Below are 23,718 nucleotides of genomic sequence, written 5' to 3'. Positions count from 1 at the left end.
TATTCACAATAGCTAAGACATGGAGTCAACCTAAGTGTTCATCAATGGATAAAAAGATAAAGAAATGTGGCATATATAGAAAATGGAATATTATTTAGCCATTACAAAGAATAAAATCCTGTCATTTGAAGCAACATGGATGGAACTGGAGGACATTATGTTAAGTGAAATAAGCCAGACACAGAAAGACAAATATATGTTCTCGCTCATACGTGGGAGCTAAAAATAAATTGAACTCATTGAGGTAGAAAGTAGAGTGATGAGTTACCCAGACGCTGGGAAGGGTAAAGGGGAGGGGAAAATAATTAGAGGTTGTTTAGTGTGTACAAATGGAAGGAAGGGATAAGTTCTAGTGTGCAATAGCACACTAAGGGAACTGTAGTTAACAGTAACTTGTACATTTCAAAATAGCTAGAAGACAGGCTTTGGAATATTCCTAACACAAAGAAATGATCGTTGAAGTGATGGCTATCTCAATTACCCTGATTTGATTATTACATATTGTATGCATGTATCCAATTATCACAAGTAACTCATCAATATGAACAACTATTGTGTACAAGAAAAAGCAAAAAATAAAAAATTACATTGAGTAGTGTGAGAAGCCTTCTCCTAGACCCTATTTCCAGGGAAAGAGAAGATGGAGGTTATGTGAGGAATCCATATGTTTTCAGGAAGCACTCTACCTTTGTGGCAATGGAAAAGTAAGCTTTTGAGCTGTATGGTCATTAGTGGCACCTGGTCTTCACCACCAACAGGATCCTCTTGCAGATACCTGGGCAGGAATATCCAATTCATTCCAGATGAGTAACAACCATGGTAAGAAAAATTTAGCACAACATTTGTGCAAGAAATAAAAAGAGGTTGAGAGTTGCATAATTATTAACAAGTGAAAAACTCATGCCCAAAAGTTGGTCTCATTGAACAGATGATAATAGTGAACATACTTTTTGTCATCACTTTAAATATATTTAAACAATTTAAACAAGGCAAGCCCCTCTATAAGAAACACCACACAGCACAATCATAATAATTGAGTTAATGAGATGGTAAAGTAGCAGAAAGATATGAAATGTGAATTGGAAGAACTTAGAAAAAATATACGGAAAAAACTAACCATCAGACAAAGGAGAATAAAATTGGAAGAAACACAGGCGGAAATGATGCTGCACAAAATACAGTAAGGGACGTAGAAAATAGGTGCAAGAAAAGCAACTAAAGGAAACAGGAATAGAGTTTTTTAAAACATAAAAATCTATTGATTAGAAACACAGGGAAAAGAAATGCAGGCAATTAAACTCTCTGAAAAATAAAAACTAAATATTTCTAAATTTGCAAAGCTGGAATACATCAAGAGTCTCCATTAAAAAAAAATTAAAATCTACACATCCAAAGGATGTGTCTTGTCATCATGGAAAATTGTCCTAGAATGTTCAACAATGAAACATACTCTTATAAATTTATTGAGTTTTCAAGTTACTGGCAGCTTGTCAAAATTACCAAGTCATATAAAAGGGGAAAAATACCAACGTGACCTCAGATTTCTCCATAATAACATTTAAGACCAAACACAATAGAGCTACTATTTTTACAGGATACTTAAGGAAGGAATGAGCTAAGGGTTTTATATTCAGCCAAGATATCCTTCAAATATAAATGCTACAAAGAGTTTTATGTATATAAGAATTCAGGTTATATTATCTTATCAGAGCTTCTTAAGGAAATTACAAGATGGCAAACTTCATCCCACCAAATAATGACTGGTAAATTACAGTGAAAGGGCTAATGGTAAGCAATGAGTACATTTTCCCGTAAAAGCAAGACTAAAGCAAAAATAGGAATTAAGGTTACAAGACAGATTGCAAACGCTACTATTCCCTGAAATGCAGAAATGATATGAAAAACAAATGGAAGGATAATGGGGAATGAGTCAGAGAGGATGAAAAAGTTGGTGCGTGCCAAACTCAAATACTATTTTTTAAAATATTGGCAAATGTAGAATATTAGTGTAAGTGTCTTTAACAGTACAAAAGATGACATTAAGTAAGATTAACAATACCAACTAAAATGGCATGATGGACAAGAGAAAATATATGATGAAATAAGAGAACATATTTTAAGCTTTTATTGCTTGTGGTAAAAAAAGCAAGGGTTTATATCACTTATATAGTGTTATAACTATAAGGTAACCACTATGATAATAAGAAAACATTACTAAATATTAGCTTAAAAGAAAAATTATAAGCATAAGAAACACAAGATAGAGGTAAGACAATATATATACATTTATAATTGCATTTTATACTATCAAAGAATTAATGCCACCTATATAAGCTACATAATGCATACAAGAGACACACCTGAAACAAAATGCTTCAGAAAAAAATTTAAATGAAAGGATGGGCAAAGGCATATCAAGCAAATAGAAACACCCAAAGGCAAAAAAAAAAAAAAAAAGAAGAAGAAGAGGAAGAGACAGTGAAGAAGAGAGAATAAAAGCAGAGTTCACCATTTCAATACCATACAAGCTAGAGTTATGTCCACAAAGCATTAAAAGACACAATTACTCATAGCAATGCACACAGTAACAAAGCACAAATATTCAAAAGCCAAACTCCACAGGAAAAAGAGAGAAGGACAACCAAGGGACTATAATTTACCTATCCCAGTCTAAGACAGACCAAGAGGACATAAATTAAGGATAGAAAAATCCTACATAGCAAAATTAATGCAGATCAAATTCTCTGCCCTACAATAGGGAATTAGAAATTATTTTTGAGTGCCTACTAATCATTCACAAAAGTAGGCTATATATTACTTGATACCAAAACAGAAATAACAAGGATCATATTTTGACTGCAATTCAGAAATTAAGATTTAGCAACAGAATTTGGCAATGTAGCATATGATGCAATTTTTGTATTTCGTCCATCTGGTATGTAAAAACATGCTATTACAGAGTAGATTTAATTTGTATATTTCTTATTACACGTAAAATGAGTAAACATAGTTTTTCATATTTTTAAAATTCTTGATAATTTCCACCTGGAAATTAAAAGAAGCTTTATTTAAACAGCTCTTGGGTCAAAGAGAAAATAAAAACCTGTACTGCACGCATCTAGAAAACAATAAATTGTTAGCTACATATGAGATCTGTGGGGCATAAGGTAGGAGTTGAAGAAAAATCATTACCTTAGGTACCTACGTATTATATTTAACTACAAATATTTAAGAAAAAAACTAAAAATAATGAATTAAAATTTAGTCTCAAATTATAAAAGAATATATTGAAGATACATAAAAGGAAGTAATAAAAATAAAAGCAGAAATAAGTTAGATGAGAAAAAAGAGAGAATTTATAAAGTCCAAGTATGGTTCTTTGAGAAAATAGAAGTCAAATAAGAAAAGAATGAAATAACTTGCACTTCAAGAATTTTTAAAATGAGGAAAAAGACACCATGTTAAAAGAGGAGCAACCACACGAAGAGAGGAAATGAAGAAGGATGAGTAGGGACAAAGGGAGAAGAGAAAATTATTTCATTTTTTGACTTTAATTCCTCTCTTCTAGGATCTTAGTAATTGGAAAGTGTTCGTATTAAAGTTGAAGCATTATGTATTATGTACCACCACCACCAACTGCACTGAGTACCAAGTTTTAAAGAGGTGCTCTGATTCTCGTCCTTTGCAGTCTCCACTAGAGCAGGGTGACAGCAGAGCAGATTTAAGTCATTCACAGTTTTCTTGCCTTTTTTTTCTTCCAAACAGGATCTCACTCTGTTGCCCAGGCTGCAGTACAGTGGCACGATCTGGGCTCACTGCAGTCTCAATCTCCTGGGCTCAAGCAATTCTCTCCTCTCAGCCTCCCAGTTAGCTGGGACTACAGAACACACCACAATGCCCAGCTAATTTTATTTTCTGTAGAGATGGGGTCTTGCTATGCTGTCCAGGCTGGTGGTCTCATCTTCATATGGTCATAACAATCTCTGCTCTCAAAGCTTCCTTAAGGCAGGACTACATCCCCTACTACATATGTCATGCGATTACAGTGCATGACACGTAGTAAGCACTCCATAAATAGTTCCCAAATGAATATGTAGCACAAAAACCTTCAGCCTAACTCTTGGCAAGATTTTGCGATTTCTAGTTTGTAAAACATGCATCACAAGGACAAAGGATGGAGGGACTCATCCTGAAACAAAACATAAATAAACCAGTAAGTGTAGTTTTAGAACAGGATATTAAGTGTGAATTATTTTCTCCATTTTCTTCACTCTTGATTATCACTTGTTTATAGAACTAAAAATAAAAAACATGCACACAAAGGTCAGGGATGCCTCAGCAACCTCAAAAACAGGATTCTCTCCTTATCAGAAGAGCATGAATCAAACTAAGAATCTAGAATATTCTCTGTATGTTTCCCCTTTTCTGGAACCCAAATCAAAGAACTATCTATAAATTGTACCATTACAAAATTAAACTCTTACTTCTTTAAGCCTTTCTAAAGGGATACTCTGATCTTCATAAACATTAATTGTCACCATTGCTTTTTCTACAGGTGGACCTTTTTGGTTCCCATTTTAGTAACCCTTGCTCATGGTATTTGATCTGTTAGTTGCCTGTCAGCACTATCAGTGAGTGCAATGAATCACCCTGAGAAATCAGCTGGTTTTGGTTTTTTTGGTTTTTTTTTTTTTTTTTTTTTTTGCTCAGGATGTAGGACTTTGAGGCAAGTGCAAGGAGGTGGCAAATTTTCGGCCACCACCTTTCAGCCTGGCCTCTGCCCTGCCCTCCTCCTGCCCCTCTCCACTGGTCCCCATCACCACTACTGCCCAGGAGCAGTCCTCACCAACCCTGGGGAGACAGGACATAGCTGGGGCAACTGCTGAATAGAAGGACCAGTGCATTTGGCCTCTGCTTTCTCTCTCTTCCTTTATCCTCCCTTCCCTTTTCATGAAACCAGAGGTGCAGACTCATGTTCCCCCTGTCACTTGCCAGCTGTCTGTCTTCTGCTGCCTTCTGCAACACAGTCAGTTGGAGTCTGACGTGATTTGTGAATTGGAGGAGATTAGAGGTCCGGGAAGGTGAAGTAAGGGGCATTTAAGACTCTAGTGTTCCTGACTCAGCCATTGCCAGAGCCGTGCATGAAAGTAAGTGCACCTCCCTAACTACAAACAAAGGGGAATGTTGGCTGTCATTCATTTTATTGTTCCTCGTTTTTGTAACTCCCTTGGGAAAGCCAGGGAGAAAGGAAGACGCTCGCGTGCATCCTCACCTCTCTGAATCTAACACCATCCAAGACCATCAGACCTGTATCGACCTTCTGCATCAGTAGGTGGAAGAACTTTCTCACAGTTGAAGCTGCTCAAGAATGGAGTGGGCTGCCACTCAGAGCGCCCACCCACTCACAGTGCCTGGTGTTGCCCCCAACAAGTCTCAGGGTCTCCTCAAGCAGGATGCTTCACTGCCCACTACAAGCCAATGCGCTCGGCAGGCAGCAGTTAAACCGTGTACGAAGTGAGGAGACTGACACCCAAAGCTGGTGCAAAACTGGCCCAAGGTCCTGCGAACCAGCAAGTGGCAAAACTGGCACCCAAATGCAGTTTTTTCATCCCAGTTCTGTCATCATTCCAAGTCTGAGACTCTAAAGGGATCCAGAAACCTCGAAAGAGATCAGATAAACTTAGAAGGTGAGATGCACTGTCAAGATCCAATATGTCTGAAAAAGGAGACTTTGAGACCTTAATTCAGAGTCCCAGATCATAAAAATTCTACCAAGAAATTCTGCTATATTTTACTAGGTAGAGGAAGGCATGAAACCAATTGTTATCAACCCAGTGCTGCCACTTTTAAAGCATCTGTATCTCTCTTTTCACCCCTTATTAGTTATGAATGTACACTAGCTATTGCATTAAGCAGTGAATTTCTTGACCTCAAGAACTGCATAGTGCTCATCTCTGCATCCATCCCAGCATGGAATAATGTGTGTCATACAGTTAATGTGAAAACAAAATGTTTTTACATAGATGAATACAGGAATAACTATATGAGTGAATGAGGAAGCCCCTTGAAATAATTTATCAGAGGCAGAGCAAACAGTGGATCTAAATGAGCTTGTTTTGGAATTTGGCTAGGACTATTCTTCATTGCACACTACAGTGCCATTTATGACAAAACAATCGTCACCTCTGGCCCTCAGGCACTAAACATACATAGGACCCCATTGTTACCATCAAAACACCCCACACACTTACAAACTCCCACCAACCCAGGTTAAGAAGTACTGCTCAAATCTGAGCTCTGGCTAGGATATAAGAAAACATGCCAGACATTCTTTTTTTTTTTTTTTTTTTTTTTTTTTTGAGACAGAGCTTTCTCTTGTCACCCAGGCTAGAGTGCAATGGTACAATCTCAGCTCACCGCAACCTTCGCCTCCTGAGTTCAAGCAATTCTCCTGCCTCAGCCTCCCGAGTAGCTGGGATGACAGACGCGTACCACCATGCCCAGCTAATTTTTGTATTTCTAGTAGAAACCAGGTTTCACCATGTTGGCCAGGCTGGTCTCGAATTCCTGATCTCATGATCTGCCCGCCTCGGCCTTCCAAAGTGCTGGAATTACAGGCGTGAGCCACCATGCCTGGCCGAAAACATACCAGACTTTCAGATACAATGGAGTGAAATGGTAGCCAAGTGACCAAGGCTCCTGCTTAAAGTGCTTAAAAGTAGCAAGTGGCAATTAATACTTTATTTGGGGAGTGAGGGGTATTAAGATGCTGTGAGACCTTGGGGGAAATAACTTACCCTATCAGAGTCTCAATTTCTTCTGTTGTACTTTTAAGGTTCTTAGAGGATAAATGAGATGATTTTTTTAATGTGATACAAAATTTTAAGAGATTACTTTGCTGCTGTTGAAGGAAAGAATATAGACAAATTGGAGAAACGATTTGCTGAGGTTTTAATGAGAAACCATCCTCCTCCACCCAGCAAGGAGATAAGTTTATAAGAGCTGTGTGGGGCTTGAGAAAGTGAAGAATTATAAAATTTAACGAGGATTTTTCTTCTCCTTCCCACTACAGTTGGTATCAACAACAAATTACCTGCGTTGGTGGGACAGCACAGAGCCTGCGGGCAACAGAGGAGGCTCCAGCAGTTCTGAGCACTGGGGGTTATCAGGAATGGGAATTTCTGCTGAGAACAACGACCGTTGACTAAATAGAAGAGAGAGGTGTTTAATAAAGTTACCTGAAGTAGAGCCCAAGGAAGAGAAACAATCAAAATAAATAAAATGAGAGATCCTCTCACTGGTCTGTTGTGGATCAAGCTGATTTTTTTTTAAGCAGGAATTCAACATTTCAAGCATGAGTGGCTGTCAACCCTTCACTCTACACTTCGCCCAAGACACATCAAAGTCCAGATGCAACGCCTCGTGGGAGCCATCACTCAGCCTGACCCAGCACGCTCCATTTCTCCTTCTCTTGAACCCACCCCAGGGTGGTGTGAATTGAAGCAGCCAAAAAGCAATAGAGGAAGTAACAGGTGCCCTTTCAAATAAATATTCTTTGTGCATATAAAACAATTCCAGAATATTGTTGTGGTTTTCATTTTCTGAAAACTTTTTTAGTAAGTTGGCTTATTCTTTGAAGCAATACTTTAACAATTGAATTCCTTTATATTCTTGAGGTACACACTATAGTTCCAATCATAAAATTACTGTATGATAACTGCCTATGAATCATGGAGTTGATAGGAACATGAAATTTCAAAAACTGCTGCTGCCTATCTAACTCTACAGTCTCCAGCAACATTTTCCAATGCATGCCTTTAAGGACATTAGTTCCATGAGCTGCTGGTAGATACTACATGAAAAAGAAAAGGAGGAGAGAGATCTGTGTGCAAGAAGAGTGGAAAATTTTTAGTTAAATAGAGTTAAACAGGTTTTGTTACCACAGATGAATTGCCATGTTCCCACCTATAGTAGGTCTCTCCACTTGTTGAGGGGAAGCAGGTCTCTTCCCCTTGACTAATTCAGGACACAGCTGTCCCCCGGGCTTATACACTACCAATTTTCCCATCTTACTGTACTATTCCCCAGATAGCATCTTATATTTAAAAAAAAAAAAAAAAAAAAAAAACCTTTTCCCAAAGAAGAAGTCACTGCCCATTTCTTCCCATTGAGAGCTGTCTGAATTCACTCTCCAATTCTACCCCTCCAAGTCTCCCTTCTATCCACTCTAATTTGGCGGTCATTCTCACCACATCATGGAAGCTGCTCTCTATGAAGTCCTGGATGATGTGAATCCAGTGGTCCATTACCTGTCTTTACCTTATTTCACCCATGACCCACATATGACACACTTGATCACTCCCCTTCCTAGAGTCTTTTGCTCAACTTGGCCTCAAGGACTCCACACTCTGTAGGTTTTTCTCCTGCCTCAATGATACTTTCTCAATCTCCTCTTCTCCTTGACCTCTTCATGGGAGGGCCCCACACTTGGTCTTGGCCCTCTCTATTTTTCTATCTATACTCCTTCCCATGGTAATATCTTAGAGTTCTAAATGCCATCAAAATGGGGGAGACTCCTAAATTAATAGATCCAGGTACATTGTCCCAGCCTCCTGAATAAATCTGCCTACTTAACATTTCCTTTGGATTCCTAAATGGCAACTAGATATGGCCAAAGCTGAGTTTCTATCCTTATCCTCCAAACCTCTACCCACGGTTTTTCTATCATAGTTAGAGATAATTCCAGCAATCCAGTTACTTGGACCGAAATAGGGGAATCTTCCTCGATGTCTCTCTATCACACATTCACAAAATCTTTTGGCAATTCTGTTGCCTCTACTTCTTGAATGCAACCAAGAATCTGACCACTTTTTACCAGTTTCTCTGCTACCACACTGGACCAAACCACCATCATCTCTCACCTGGGTTATTACAACAGCCTTCTAAATGATTTCTCTGTCCCACACATACCCCTACAAGCTCTTTTCCACACAACGGCTTGAGCAAGACTTTTACAGTGTAAGTCAGATGATGATATCACTCCTGCTCAAAACTCTCCTTCAGTCTTTTAATACCACTCCAATCACCTGCAACCACACAATCTACGATCAGCTCTTGGACTTCATCTCCCACCCTCTCACCCTTGTGCAGTCTGATGACTTTTCACACATACCCTAGGCCACTCCTACCACAGGGCCTTTTCATGGGGGTTCCTCTGCCCTAGAACACACTTCCCCTTGTGCTTCTGCATCCCATCAAGTCTTTGCTAAAATGGTACCTTCCTGATAGGGTCTGCCCCATCCACATTAACAATTCCATCTTCCCCTCCTAGTGTCCCTGACCCTGCTCATCCTATTTCCCAACTCCACGGCACTTCCTGCTTCCTATCATTCAATGCAATTGTCTTCTTAATTGTATTTGTGGCATCCCTGCTTCCCTGGACTGTAAGTCTCACCAGAGCAGGGATTTTTACCTATTATCTTTACTGATTTGCGTATTTTCCTTACTGGTTTACTTATTTTCTTTACTGATTCAGTCTAGAGACTGACAAATAGTACATAAATGTCATTGAATAAATTCATCAATTAATGAATATGTAGCTCATTTAGTAAGCTGGAGGAAACTACTAAAAAATGTTTAACAAATGTTGTCTACAGGACAAACCGTGCTTTAGGATTTTTACTCAAGTGGCTGAGTCCTTTCAAGATCTCAGACTGTGTTTCAATCACTGCAGGTACTCTAAGCCCTCAAGAAAGGGAGACTTTGAAACTAGCGATGAAAGAAGGATGTAGCACAATGAGAAATCTCAAAGATTTAAATATTTCAGAGAAGTAAAATACTTCTTCATCTTTCTCAGAGAAGTAAAACAATACTTCTGAGGAGTTATGTTGCAGTGTCCCAGTAGTAAAATAAGAGGTAATTCCATGACACCAGAATCATACCTGGGCATTCCACTCATTCCAGTGTTTTAGGCTGGAATGTTTCTCATACATCAGAATTTATCTTGAAGGGGTGAAAAAGATACGTCTCCATCCATGTGCCTCAATGCCTCCTTTCTAGCTCTCTCACAATGTCCGTTAGTCATACACTATGATCAATAGGAATTGATTTGTGGGTTTTTTGTTATTTTTTTCTTTTTTTGAGACGGAGTCTTGCTCTGTCACCCAGGCTGGAGTGCAGTGGCACGATCTCGGCTCACTGCAAGCTCCACCTCCCAGTTCACACCATTCTCCTGCCTCAGCCTCCCGAGTAGCTGGGACGACAGGCGCCCGCCAGCACGCCCGTCTAACTTTTTTGTATTTTTAGTAGAGACGGGGTTTCACCATGTTAGCCAGGATGGTCTCGATCTCCTGACCTCATGATCCACCCGTCTCGGCCTCCCAAAGTGCTGGGATTACAGGCATGAGCCACTGTGCCCGGCCAATCAGTAGGAATTGAAAACTGATTATTCAGGCCATTTCTAGCTTTCAATCAATACATTTGTAGGAGGGTATGCTGTTCTTCCCATCGTGCCTTCTTGGGAAATATCCTGTGTCAGAGTGGACAAAGTAAACCCCCAGCCTCCTCCTGTGAACAGGAGCAGAGGGAATTGTCATCTTCCCATCCACGTAAGCACAACCCCCCTCCTTCATGGGTGGAGATCGTAGCATACTTTGGAGCTAGGAGACTGTCAGAATGCGGTAGATTTGAGGTTTACCTTTAGAAAATGAGCATAATAAAACATTGGCTTCTCTCAGTATCTAATACAGATAATTAATTCTCAGACCTCTCAGGTGTTTGAGCTGAGGATGAAGTGTTTGTGCGTGACAACTAGCCAACAACAGCAGTTTCCTCGGGTTCTGCTCCTGCTGCTATCACCTCCAAGAAAAATGCTTTAGGAGCAGAAAATCACTGGTTGAAAATGTTCAAAGCCAAAAATATCATCACTTTGAAAAGAAAGAAAAGCTGTCATTTTACAAAGAAAGAAGTTAAGAGGCTTACTAACAGTCCGACTAACAAGGCAGCCCCTGAGTGAAAATGTCGCCTTAGTCTCTTTTTTGCTGACCTTTGGTTCGCTGCACCACACTAGGCTATCCAAGATAAATCCAGTCAGGTGATCTTCAGCCTTTATCCTCCCACTGTGGGAAAGTTCTTCCTGTACCACCAGCATTTTCATAAAAAAAATGTGTGGATGTGCTCTTATGTATGCGGCATATTACTAGATGGGAAGGAGGGGTTAAGACATCAAGTCACCTGTCCTTACATGTGTGTCGCCCAGTCACGTAGAGAGGCAGTCCTGATTTCTGCTTGGTGGTCCATGGCTCTACCCCAGTCAGGGGTGGGAGGTGCCGTGAGTTGTTACTGGCAGTGTCTCGATGAAGGATGAGTACTTGTCCCTGTTCTCATAACTAATAGAACACGCAAACCTGTCCCTTTAGTATTGTAAGAAGGTGGTAACTTCCTGAGGCCCTGCAACAGAGCCAGCATGCAGGGACTGCAAATGAACGACCTGTGTTATCCAGAGCCAGGCCAGCTGTGGGAGCAGGATGCTTATGAGAACAGTATGTACCATGAGGAAAGTAAGAAATCCAGGCTGAGCCCCACAGCCCACAGCAATACGGCTCACCCCCCTTTGGTGAGCTTTGAAGTCCTTTCATTGTCTGACTCTGCCAAGGTGTCCAAGCTCACCCTCAGGTTCACTGAGCCCCAGTCCGACCACAGCCTCCTGTACTCTCTGCAAACATCCCCTGCCTGGCCTCCCTGATGGATGCTTTAATGCCTCCATCATGTCCCCTCCAAGTCCTCTTGTGCAGCTGCTCCAGCCCTTCACTGAGCTTCCCCTCTATTCCTGTAGATGTTACCAGCCAAATTATACAATTGACCTCCTAAATGTTCTCGTATTACTTCATGGGTACCTAAGCCATGATCAAGGCCTGTATGGAATCCCTCGCCACCCTGCCCAGTATACAGCCTATGTCTAAGGATTTGCACTGCAGAGAAAATAACCTCCCTCAGTTTCCCCAAGATTAGATAAGTGGAGTCTTTTGTTGGACATGCACAGCCCTTGTGAATGTTATTCATCAAATATATTTTAAGTGTATTTAAAACTGTAGATGATGCCTGATGTCAAATTTAAAACTTCACTTGATTGTATTAACTCAACCATTATATTTATTCTACCTGAAGATTACAAGCATATAAAAAAAAATGAACCTTACAAAATTAAAAAGTGGGTGGTGAACTTTTTTAACAGCGTTTTTTGAAATAACCATAGAAAAACTCAGAGTTTTCTCTCCTCAGCTTGCCAAATGCAAGGCCCTTCTCACTGTCGGTGGTTCCAGCCCCAGGCTACTCACAGATCGCTGGTATGGCAGGGGTAAGGGGCCGCCTGAGTCTGTGCTGCTGGTTCCAGGACTTCCTGCCCAGTCTGCACCAAAATGATGGCTCTTTCGATCATGTCTTGCAGTGGGACAAAGATGTAGTTATATTTGAATCCATCAGCTGGTAGATTCTGAGGGTGGAACTTCCAGGAAGGGTTTTTTACCACATCTGTTCGCATGCTGTATAACACATTGGTCCGGATTGTATAGGAGACATGGGGTGGCAGTTTGACAGACTCTGATCTGAAGCTCTTGCCGAGTAAGGAATTGTTGAAAATGATACCTAGTGGCAGAAAAGGAAAAGTGAAGCATTACCACACTGCAGGGAGTGGCTCTAACCACGTCTACAGTGGGCAAGACAAGAAAGTTGCAGGAGCCTGAAACTCACAGCCCTCCACTCCTGCAGACTCAGAGCCCGAGCCCCCAGGGGCAAAGCTGACTTTCAGTCACACAGGCAATTGGTGGTAAGCCTAAACCAAGATCTCTTAATTCCCTGTCCAGTGCTGCTTTGTATTTTTCATAAAAGCAAACTGTGGTATAATCAACACAAAGAAATTATTTGTTAGATGATTTTTGCAGGGATTTCTTCTCTTGATTGCAGATGTTAACTCAATGTGCAGAATCCATCTCTTTGGGGTTACTTATCATTCATAACTTAAATACATGGATTCTATTTTATGCCACATGGATTCTTTGAATTGCATTCATAAAGCCTATTACAGCTAAATCATGTCCGCTATTAAATTCATATGTAGAAGTTCTAACCCCCAGTACCTCAAAATGTGACTATATTTGGAGATAACATTTAAAGAGTAATCAAGTTAAAATGAGGGCCGTTAGGGTGCGCCCTAACTCAATATGCAGGTGTCTTTATAAAAAGAGGGAAACTTAAACACAGAGAAATACATAGAGGGAAGATGAGGTGCAGAAACCCAGGGAGAAGATGGCCACCTACTAGCCAATGACAGGGGCCTAGAGAAGATCCTCTCCTCATAGCCCGCAGGAAAAACCAGTGGATGTCTCCATCTGGAATATTTAGCTTCCAGAACTCTGAGACAATAAACTTCTCTTGTTTTAGTCTGCGATACTTTGTTACAGCAACCTTAACAAACTAATAGAAAACTTCTATTAAAAATAATTAAATGTATATTCCAAAAGAATATGAGAGCATCACCATATTTATCTTGAATGGGTGAACAATTAAATAATGGAGTAGAGTTGACCATTGCCTGCTCTCCGCCCCAACCAGGATATCAAGATACTCTGATCAAAGTAAAGGTGATGCAGGAAATTAGAGTATAATTTTAATCAGGAATAATATGATTTATGAAGTGAGATTTAACCAGAACATGATGTCATAAAATGGTAAGAGCAGAAGCAGTAAATAGCAATGGTCCTAGGATGGTGAAAACGTTATTAGTCACTATGGCATAAGGTACAACTTTTTATTAACCAAGGCAAACATTTGTTTTATTTTATGTTTTATCTAAGGCAACTAATTCTGCTTTATTTTATGTTTTATCTGGAAAGGACTTCTTTTCTTTCTGAGCTATCGTAAGACACCTTTAGGGAGAAACTCCCAAAATGACAACTTACAGGAGTTGGCACCTTGTTGAACGTATTTTTTCATTGAGTACTTACTGGCCAAGAAGCTGTTCTGCTGCAAGAGTTCATGTGCTTTAGTCTCCAGGATGTCGACAGAATGCACAGCCTGGAAACGGTTCAGCGCCACGCAGGAAGAGAGATTGACCAAGATGCTGCCCAAGAAACGGAAGTGTCCAGCGCCTGCGTGGTTAAACATCTCATCCAGCAGCCCTCCTGAGGAAAGTGAACAGATTAGGACAGATCAACTTCTGTTTCTTCCCAGTGCTTACCGCTCATATAGTGGAGATTGTGCAAATGAATTTGAAAATGAATATGAATTCTTCCACTAAAAATTGCTCAAAAGAGTCAAATTTTAGTCATATGCGAAATTTGCCATTTACTTGCTGAGTGTAAAGTCTCCCCTTTTATACGCATGTTCTGTAACACTGATACTTACGTGTACATGAGGGAAAAAAACAGTTAAAGCACAAAGGGTAATACAGCAGCCTAAGGAAACACAGTTGGAGACAACAGGATAAACATCAGAGGGAAAGTCTACATGTGTTAGGAAAGACCCTCTCATGGAGAGCTCAGGGAAAAAAAGTTTCAGCCTGGAGTCATGTAATTCTAAAAAAAAACATGCTTTCCCTGAAGCAGTCATTTTGGGAAAGTCATTTTATTACATTAATTTTGCAAAAGCAATTATGAAGGAGCATTGGCACCGAGGAAACCAAATCCTGGTATAGTCTCTGTCCTGGATCTGTGCATTGGAAATGGAAATAGAGGAGCAGAGTAAAGTAGCAACACCTTGGCTATGAATGCTGACATCAAACATTTTCAGGGCAAAGGACTGAGGCTATCTCAGTATTTTCACTCTGGTTTCAGGAAGGAGCTGGAAAAACCAAATGATCTAGAACAAGGCCGCGTGGGAATGCTCAGAACATGACCTCAAGAAGAAAAGCAGCAGGAAAGATGGCAGAGTCTGTGGGTGGTGGAGCTGTGTGGGGAACCAAGCTGATCAAGTTTGTTCTGCAGGAGGCCCTGCCAGCAGAAGATGCCCAGGGCCACCGCATCATATCAGGTGAGGCGAATGTGCCTTCACCCTCGGTGGTACAAGAGGAAGTGATCCTGCTCATCTAGTTGGCGTGACGTTCACAGCAAAGGAGTCTCCACCCACCCTAGGACCCACTCCTTAATGAGATCAAGGGCTTTTTTTTTTTTTTTTTTTTTCCCCGCTCAGGACTTTATCAAGAAAATTTAAAAATTAATTGAGAAAAACTGAACACACCTGAAAGCATATCAGTGTGTTTTTAGAAACCCACAATGTGCACAAAAACACACAGCAAATTATAAAACTCTGTAGACAAAATCATTGTGGGGCAGTTGTCAGTTGCCAATGATCACTTTCTCAGCCATGGGAGCTGCTTAATCCAGTCTCAAGCAGTGGGGAGACCTCAGCTTCTGACACATAATCCTCTCAAAAAGCTCTCCTAAAGGAGCTCGGTTACAACTAGCCTCCACCCAACCCCAAATCTATCAGATTGACCAGAACCATCCACTGTCTGGGAAATACCAAGTCAGAAAGAAATGCAAGCATGTTTAGAATCTTCCAAGATCAGGCTTACAAATTCATATGACACTTAACATTTCTTGGACCTTTTACTTGTACCAAAGAATATGATGTATTTTGGGACAAGTGTTGAATGACTAACATTCCAGTTCTATGTTATTCTGCTATTGAATATACAAATGCATTCTCTATCCAACAATGTTTGTTGCTGGTGATTCCTGGGAATGTTACAGAGAAGGGATCCCAATCCATACTCCAAGAGAGGGTTCCTGGATCTCGTGCAAGAAAGAATTCAGGGTGAGTCCGCAGTGCAAAGCAAAAGCAAGTTTATTAAGAAAGTAAAGTGGTGAAAGAACAGCCACTCCATAGACAGAGTAGGATAGACGTTCCCAAAAGTAAGAGGAGGAACACATCCACCCCAGGTACAATGCTTGCAGATATAGGGAAATATGTCCTACTATAAGGATTTGTGATAAAGGATTAATTTTCTCAATTACCATATTTTGCAAGAATTGATATTATTCAGAATGCTTTTGTTGTCCAGATATCAGGATATCTGGACGCACCCAAGTCTAGGGCTGTTTCGTAAACGTTATTAATTTGTTCCCTAACTGTAAACATCTGGAGGCTAGGAATGCCTAACTTTCTGAGAATGCAGCCCAGCAAGTCTCAGCCTCATTTTCCTAGCCCTCACTCGAAATGGAGTCGCTCTGGTTCCAACACCTCTGACAGGCACACTGTAACATTCCACACCAGACTTCCAAGTGTCCACCTAGGAAATATTTTGTGGAACCGAAGTTCTCTAGGTGTGCCTCCAGTGTCAGCCCTTGACTTTGTTCTTCTCCTCTGTGATCTGGGGGCAGCCTCTGCCTGCAGGTTCCATCACTTGCCCTCCATTGTATGATGACAGATAACAATCTATACCTGGCTGTGTGTGCAGGCACTGCTTCCTGCTGGCCCTCCTGTATCTCACTGATCTCCTGAATGCTCAGCTTTCCAAATGACAGTCAGCTGCTCCCTGTGCTCACTTCCACTCTCCATCGAAGCTTGGAGCCTACCTGCCATCCCAGGCATTTGTCACCAAACATGGCAGCATCAGTCCCCACTGACGGCTGCCTCTGTGTCTCATGCTCACTTCCCTCCTCTACTGGTTTCCCTGCTTCCAGATCCTCCTGGCATCCAAGGTTTCTGGATTAAGTCTGGACATTGCTTGCTTGGCACCCTACTCAGGTTTGAAAGGGGTGTTAGGGCTCTGTAAAGGGGGGCCAGCCCTGAACAAGAAATTACATCAAGATCCATCTCCATCATTCTGAGGTCTGTAGAAAAATCAGTTGACCTGTCCTAGCCTCAACTTCTTCCCTGGTAAGGAAAGATTAGTTTCCATCCAGCAACTTCAGATGGCTGAGAACGTGTAAGCTTCCAAACAACATCAAGGAGTGTGGGGCTCCTTCTGCCCTTCATCCCCTCAACCTGCATTGAACAGTTTCTCAAAGAAAAGACTGTTGTTATGTTGTAACTGCTGTTATTATATTCCAGTAATTTTCAGATCTCAGGCCAAGACATGAGTGTAAGGATTTGGGAAGGCTGGATTTCTGATAATTAAGCTTTTGCTAATTATCTACAATAATAGTGAAGTATCATTGTATGAGTGTCAGTCTCGTGCCAGGTACAATTCTGGGCACTTGTGTATTGTCTCACTGAATCCTTATATCCACAAGGAATTGCTAGTGGCATGTTCATTTTAAAGTATAGGAATTAAGGGACAAAGAGTATAAGCAACCAGTGAGTTTCAAAACCATGATTCAAACACATGCCATCTAGCTTTGGGGTCCACCTTCTTACAAATACACCAGGCTGCATTTATATTGAGTGGAACCATATTAAACTTCTGCTTTCTGTGTGTCAAAAATATTCAAACATCAGGAATTCCAGACAGCCCTGCCTAACACATAGTAGAAGAATTACATGATCTGGAATTCAAAGAATTGGGTTTTTGATTCCACAGAATATTGTAGTGCCTTGAAAAAGCCAGTCTCTAAGCCTGGGATTTATCATCTATATTTTAGAAAGAATGAAAATCTTGGTACTGTTTTCCAGAGAGAGATAAAAAATATAAAAAAGACATAAAGCCATTTCGTAAACTCTAAAGCAGAAAATCAATTAACTATTGCCATCGGAGCTCTCACACACATCTCATAGAAATCCTCCCATAATTCCCAATTTGGTAGAGCCTGAAGGGCCTGGTTAAGTTAAGACCGTCAAACTGAATTCATAGAAGAATAAAACAAGCTCACTGGAAAAATCAGTGAGAAGAAAATAGTTCAAGCCACAGTTTTCAAATCGCATCAACAGCAGAAACACGTAATTGCACAGCAGTTTTCATTTCTCATTTAGTTTTATAGTCAACACTTTCTAAGGTTTAAGGCAGAAAAGGACCTTTGGTGTTTGGATGACACAATCAAAGAGGAGGTAGAAGGATCCACAGCGTAGCATTTTCTGCCTCAGAGTGTCATGAGTCCCCCGAGTTCCCCAACTGGGACACAGCATCTCAGAGTTCCTTGGAAAAGTTCTGAGCCTTTGAGCCGCTGCAAGGCACACCAGTGAGGCCTTTCCCTCGGCACTGACATGGAAGGATTAGAGGGTGGCTAGCAGTCTGGTCCAGCCCACCTCACTCAACAAGAAGTCATGTGGTTTGGTTTAAAGAATTTATCTTGGCATGGTGCCCATTTGGCCTGGAGATGGGGACACAGGATCTCCACCGCCTACTGGGCCTTGTGGCAAATGGGTCAGATGGAGTTGGGTGTCTGCTCACCACCCCTCAGTGGACATCTGAGGCTGTTTAATCCTTGTCCTCTTTATGAAAGGGAAATGATAATCATCTGCTCAATGGTCTTTTTCCAAAGATGAAGTAGAATAACACGTAACATGCTTGACACTGTGTCTGGCACATAGAGAGCACTCAATAACTATTTCCTAGTATCACAGTTACTAATACACTATGTAAAGTTGTTTTCAGTAGAGGAGCAGACAAACTCCACTGCCTTTATTCTGCTCTAAGACTCCAATATTAGTTCAGGTAACACAGCACAATCAAAGCAATGTCCTGTGTGGTAGGGGAATTTCCAGATTTCCAGCCCCACCCCAACCCAACCAAAATGAAACACTCAGCACCCCAGTTTATCTGCTGTAGGAACACAGAGGGCCAGGGCTGGACAGCTGGCCTGGACTGGCTGTTGCGGAGCCAGTGCTGACACCAGCAGTCTTACCATTTCTTGTCTGCTTTCTCTATTTCCTTCTCTAAGATGGCACCACATCTCTGAACCAGCCCTTGGCTGATGACTCCAGCAGACTGTGCCGACAGTGCCTTGTTGCATTGCACTTCTCAAGCTACCCCACCCAGGGAGAAGGGTGGATATAAGGGTGTGCAAGAAGAAGACAGGATCCTGGATGAGCCTTGAGAAGGTGAAAATTCCACGAAATAACTGATTTTTGCGTGTGAAAATGTTATATTGTACTAGTCTACTCATTTTTTTAGTATAAAATGATCTCATTGCCCTCAAAATGTTGCTGCAAAAGTGATTCCTTTGGACATTTCATCATGTTTACGCCATGATTTTCCATGGGCTCTGGAACACTGCCTAGCACCTGCTAGAAGTACTGAGGTCTCAGGTTCTGGAGATAGCTGTGAAATGCTACCGTAATGACTGGTATTTATGGGGTATGCAATTGCTGTGAATGAAAATTCCCTTGAGGGTTCTTCTGATTTCTAAATAGTGTGGGTATGAGGCTAAACTTGGATATTCTTATGGGCAATTATAGCCCTGGGAAGCATCAAAAAGCAAGACCCACAAAAGACATGGGCTGGGATAACCTGGTTTGGGAACATAGAAGTGGCATTGACCCCCGCTGTCACTGCTCCAGGAGTGCAGGCCACTGTTGTTGCAAAGCTGACAAGACATGGCTTTGCTCCCATGGCAATTGCACTATTTATCTTGTTTTGCATTAGATAGTTATTTAATCTGTAAAAGTTTCACTTTCTTCATCTGTAGCATAAGAAAACGAAAATTACCCATGAAATTTTTGTGAAAAGTAAATGTAGTTGAAGTTTATATATACACTATAACCTGATTTACAGTAAGTGCTATTATCATGTAACATCTATAAGGAGAGAGCGTGGCTCCAACTAAGTATCTTTAATTAATTTTTCTGCATGAAAGTAAGCAGAACAACTAGAAAATAGAAAACCAAAAAGTATATTGTGCATTGCGGGGGGCTTTATTTTAATGGAGAAGTGGAGATTGTTAAATTTTGCAGTGTAGAGCAAACTGGAGACATTTTTCTACTGCATCTGTATGTTGCTGACCATTTGTTATTTGGAATAGGCTGCACTATAAGCTTGCCTAGTAAGCGTGGTTAGACAATTTAACTGCATAAAATGGCAGATGTTAAACACAGTGAAGAGTGACTTGGTCTCACGATAGTGTGACTTTCATTATCTTCCAGTAGCAGAATCGAAACTGCTTTGGAGAAGGCTTTAAGCTTTCTTATCATGCATATAATTGGGAGACATAGGTACATCTTACAGCCATGCATCACTTAAACATGAGGATGCATTCTGAGAAATGCAGCATAAAAAGGCAGCATTAGGCAATTTCATTGTGTGTGAACATCACAGAGTGGACTTACACAATCCTAGATGTTACAGCCTACTGCACACCTAGCTGTATAGCATAGCCTATTGCTCCTACAAACCTGCATAGAATGTTATTGTACTGAATACTGTAGGCAATTGTAACACAATGTTAAGTATTTGTTTATCTAAAATCTCTAAACATAGAAAAGGTATAATAAAAATATGATGTGAAAGATTTTATATGGTATTAAATGATACACTTGTATAGAGTACTCATCAATAAAGTCTGCAGGCTGGAAGTTGCTCTGATGAAGCAGTGAGTGGTGAGTGAATGTGAAGGCCTAGGACATTACCATACACCACTCTACACTTTACAAACACTGTATATTTGAGCTACACTAAATTTATTCTTTAAATTTTTCTTCAAAAAAAAATTAACCTTAGATCACTGTAACTTTACGCTTTATAAACTTTTTAATTTTTTAACATTTTGACCCTTTTGTAATCATACTTAGCTTAAAATACAAAACACATCGTACAGCTGTACAAAAATATTTTCCTTATATCCTTATTCTTTGAGCTAGCTTGTTTTACTTTTCAGGTATTTTTTTTATTTTTTAGTTTTTTTGTTAAAAACTAACACACAAAACCACACATTAGCCTAGGCCTACACAGGGTCATTATCATCAATATCACTTTCTTCCACCTCTACCTCTTGTCCCACTGGAAGGAGGTCTTCAGGGCACTAACACACATAGAGCTGTCATCTCCTATGCTAGCAATGGATTTTTCTGGATACATCCTGAGGGACCTACTTGAGGCTGCTTTACACTTAACTCATATATATATATACACACACATATATACACACACATATATATATGAAATACACTCCAAATTGAATTAAATACATATGCCAATAACATAGTAGTTACAGTATGATGATCAAGTATTACGTGCTGTACATAATTGTGTGTGCTAGACTTTTATATGACTGGCAGTGCAGTAGGTTTGTTTCCACCAGCATCCCCACAAACAAGTGAGTAATGTGTTGTTCTACAATGTGATGACGGCTACGAAGTCACTAGGCAGTAGGAATTTTCAGCTCATTATGACCTTATAGGAACATCATCATGTATGCAGATCAATGTTGACTAAAACATTATTATGTGGCATTAATTACAAATTAGAAAAGCAGCTCCACACAAAAACTCTTAGGTCTTAGGACACTAGGCAGATCTCCCTCCTCTGGGAGGAAAGAAGCAATATCCTTGTTGGGTAACAGCTCCTGCACAATGCACTAGATATAATAAAAATAAAATGTGGTCTAGTATTGACTGCATGTTCCATCACTTTGGAGACCTCGACTACACTCCCCAACCTAAATGATAAGGGCACTGCTATGTGAGAAAGATGGATTACAGAGGACAGGAAACGAATGGGCAAAACCCCTGGTGAGAGTCCCACAGTCACGGCTCTTATTGGGTCGCTTCGTCTCACAGTATACAGTAAAACTGGGCCAAGAAAAACACACAGGGCCCATGGAACAAGAGGCGTGGCAAAGAAACACAGGCTACTTTAAGTCTGAAAGAGCCAAAACAATACTGAGGTTCACATATAGGTTGACATAAAACAACATAGTATAAAATTCTACAGTAATGTGAGGCCAAGCTCAAGATAGTAATACAAGTTGATGATTGTTCCTGATTCAGTGTATACACCTGAGGACTCATCAGGTGCGTCCTAGACATGGCAGGCATCAGCCAAAACAGACCAGAGGATTTAACATTCCAGTGTGTCTCCTCCTGACATTTGTTTTCAAGAGGTGACTCCATCCTATTTCTCTAAATGAGAGTTTATCAAGCTAGGCCCTACAGACACTTTGGGCCCATAATTCCTTGTTGTGGAGGGCTGCTCTGTGCAGTGTAGGATGTTTAGCAATACCCCTAGCCTCTACCTGTTAGGTGGCAGTAGCTGTGACCAGCTGTGACAACCAAAAATATCTCCAGACATAACCAAACACCCCTTGGAGGACACAATCATCCTCAGTTGGGAACTACTAATGTGAACTGAGTCACAATAACTTCTACTCACCAAAACACTTCTACTCACCAAAACACTTTTATGCCTCGCTCATAATGTCACCAAATTTTAAAGCAAACCCTCCAACATTAAAGAGAGAACTCAAAATAAACAAATAGAAAACAGTAATAGTAATTTTAAAATAAACTAAAGTTAAAATAGCATTATTTTTATAGAGAGGTAAAAATATCAAAGAAACGATGACAAGAAAACTCCCCTTAATTGAAGAGCCATCGTCTTCAGATTGAAAGGCCATATTGAGGAAACCCCCACTTAGAGTAATGGAAGACAACGTGGGGCAGATGAAGCTTCCTGCCAAGAACAATCAGAAAATATGAATGACCTTTAAAAAATCTATATAAAGATTTTAGTTTAAAAGTTTAAAAAAGTCTACACATTGGGTGCAGTGTACATTGCTCAGGTGATGGCTGCACTAAAATCTCAGAAAGCACCACTAAAGAACTTATCCATGTAACCAACCACCACCTGTTCCCCAAAACCCTATTGAAATTTAAAAAAAAGAAAATCTATATAAAGACTTTAAAGAGGTACCAAGGCAGCAAAAGCTCAAAGGTCAGAGATGCAAGAGAAAAGGGAACTTTGGGAAGCCTGGTATTTGGTCCTGCCAAAAACTGAGAGGCTGAGTCTCCAGTGGTCCATGGGACTTTGAACTCAGGATCTACATGGTCCCTAATTGATATCAGTTTTATAGGTGAGACCCCCCACCCCACCCAAATAGGGCATCTATCCAGGAATACAGGAAACTGGAAATTTCCCTACTAAGGCTGAAGTGTACCTCCATCAATCCACTCCATCCCCAACTAGATTAGGAGAACGTGGCCCTGCCCTAGCTCTCTGCCAGAAGCCAGAAAATAACATTATCTAGAGGAAGATAGCACTATCAGGAGACTCAAATTTATTTCTACAATTTTCCATTTATAATATCTGGTTTCGATTTTCTTAATCCTTAATATTCCTGGAGACAAGGCAAGAAAAATAACCAAAAAACAAGAGAAAAATAGACTTAAAAATACCCACAAAAGACAAGTATTAAAGCTCACAACATGCACTTCCAAAATGTGACTATTGTGTCCAAAATTAGATGAAAATAGACTTTCACCAGGGAGCTAAAAACTATTCTAAAATAATAAAATTTAAATTTTAAGTGGAAAATGCAACAACTTAAATGAAGAACTTCATCGGTATGTTTAATAGCAGATTAGACCCAGCTGAAGAGAGAATGTGTTAATTTAAAAACTAGTAAGAAAAAAAATCACATACTAAAGCATAAAGAAAAAATAGGTTGGAATATATAGAAAAGGATATAAGAAGTATTGAACACTGTGAAAACTTGTAATCGTGTTTAAGAGACTGATTAGAAGTTCTGGCCAGGGCAATCAGGCAAGAGAAAGAAATAAAGGGTATTCAGTTAGGAAAAGAAGAAGTCAAATTGTCCCTGTTTGCAGATGACATGATCATATATTTAGAAA

General features: G+C 40.3%; 1 protein-coding gene across 5 annotated transcripts in view; it reads right to left on the bottom strand.

Moving 5' to 3' along the window:
- Nucleotides 1-23,718, bottom strand: part of ABCA13 (ATP binding cassette subfamily A member 13) — a 504,903-nt gene that overhangs the window by 312,558 nt on the left and 168,627 nt on the right. For all 5 annotated transcript variants that reach the window (XM_050785548.1, XM_050785549.1, XM_050785550.1 and 2 more), the window contains 2 exons: nucleotides 14,001-14,177; nucleotides 12,336-12,642 (listed from right to left, as the gene is read on the bottom strand). In XM_050785548.1, coding sequence (XP_050641505.1) covers nucleotides 12,336-12,642; nucleotides 14,001-14,177 — 484 coding nt within the window. The remainder of the gene's footprint in view (nucleotides 1-12,335; nucleotides 12,643-14,000; nucleotides 14,178-23,718) is intronic.

This window comes from Macaca thibetana, chromosome 3 (genome assembly GCF_024542745.1).
Source record: "Macaca thibetana thibetana isolate TM-01 chromosome 3, ASM2454274v1, whole genome shotgun sequence".
In the NCBI taxonomy this organism is placed as follows: Eukaryota; Metazoa; Chordata; class Mammalia; order Primates; family Cercopithecidae; genus Macaca; species Macaca thibetana.
Note: the sequence above shows the minus strand (reverse complement) of the source record. Positions and strands in the feature narration are given on the sequence as shown.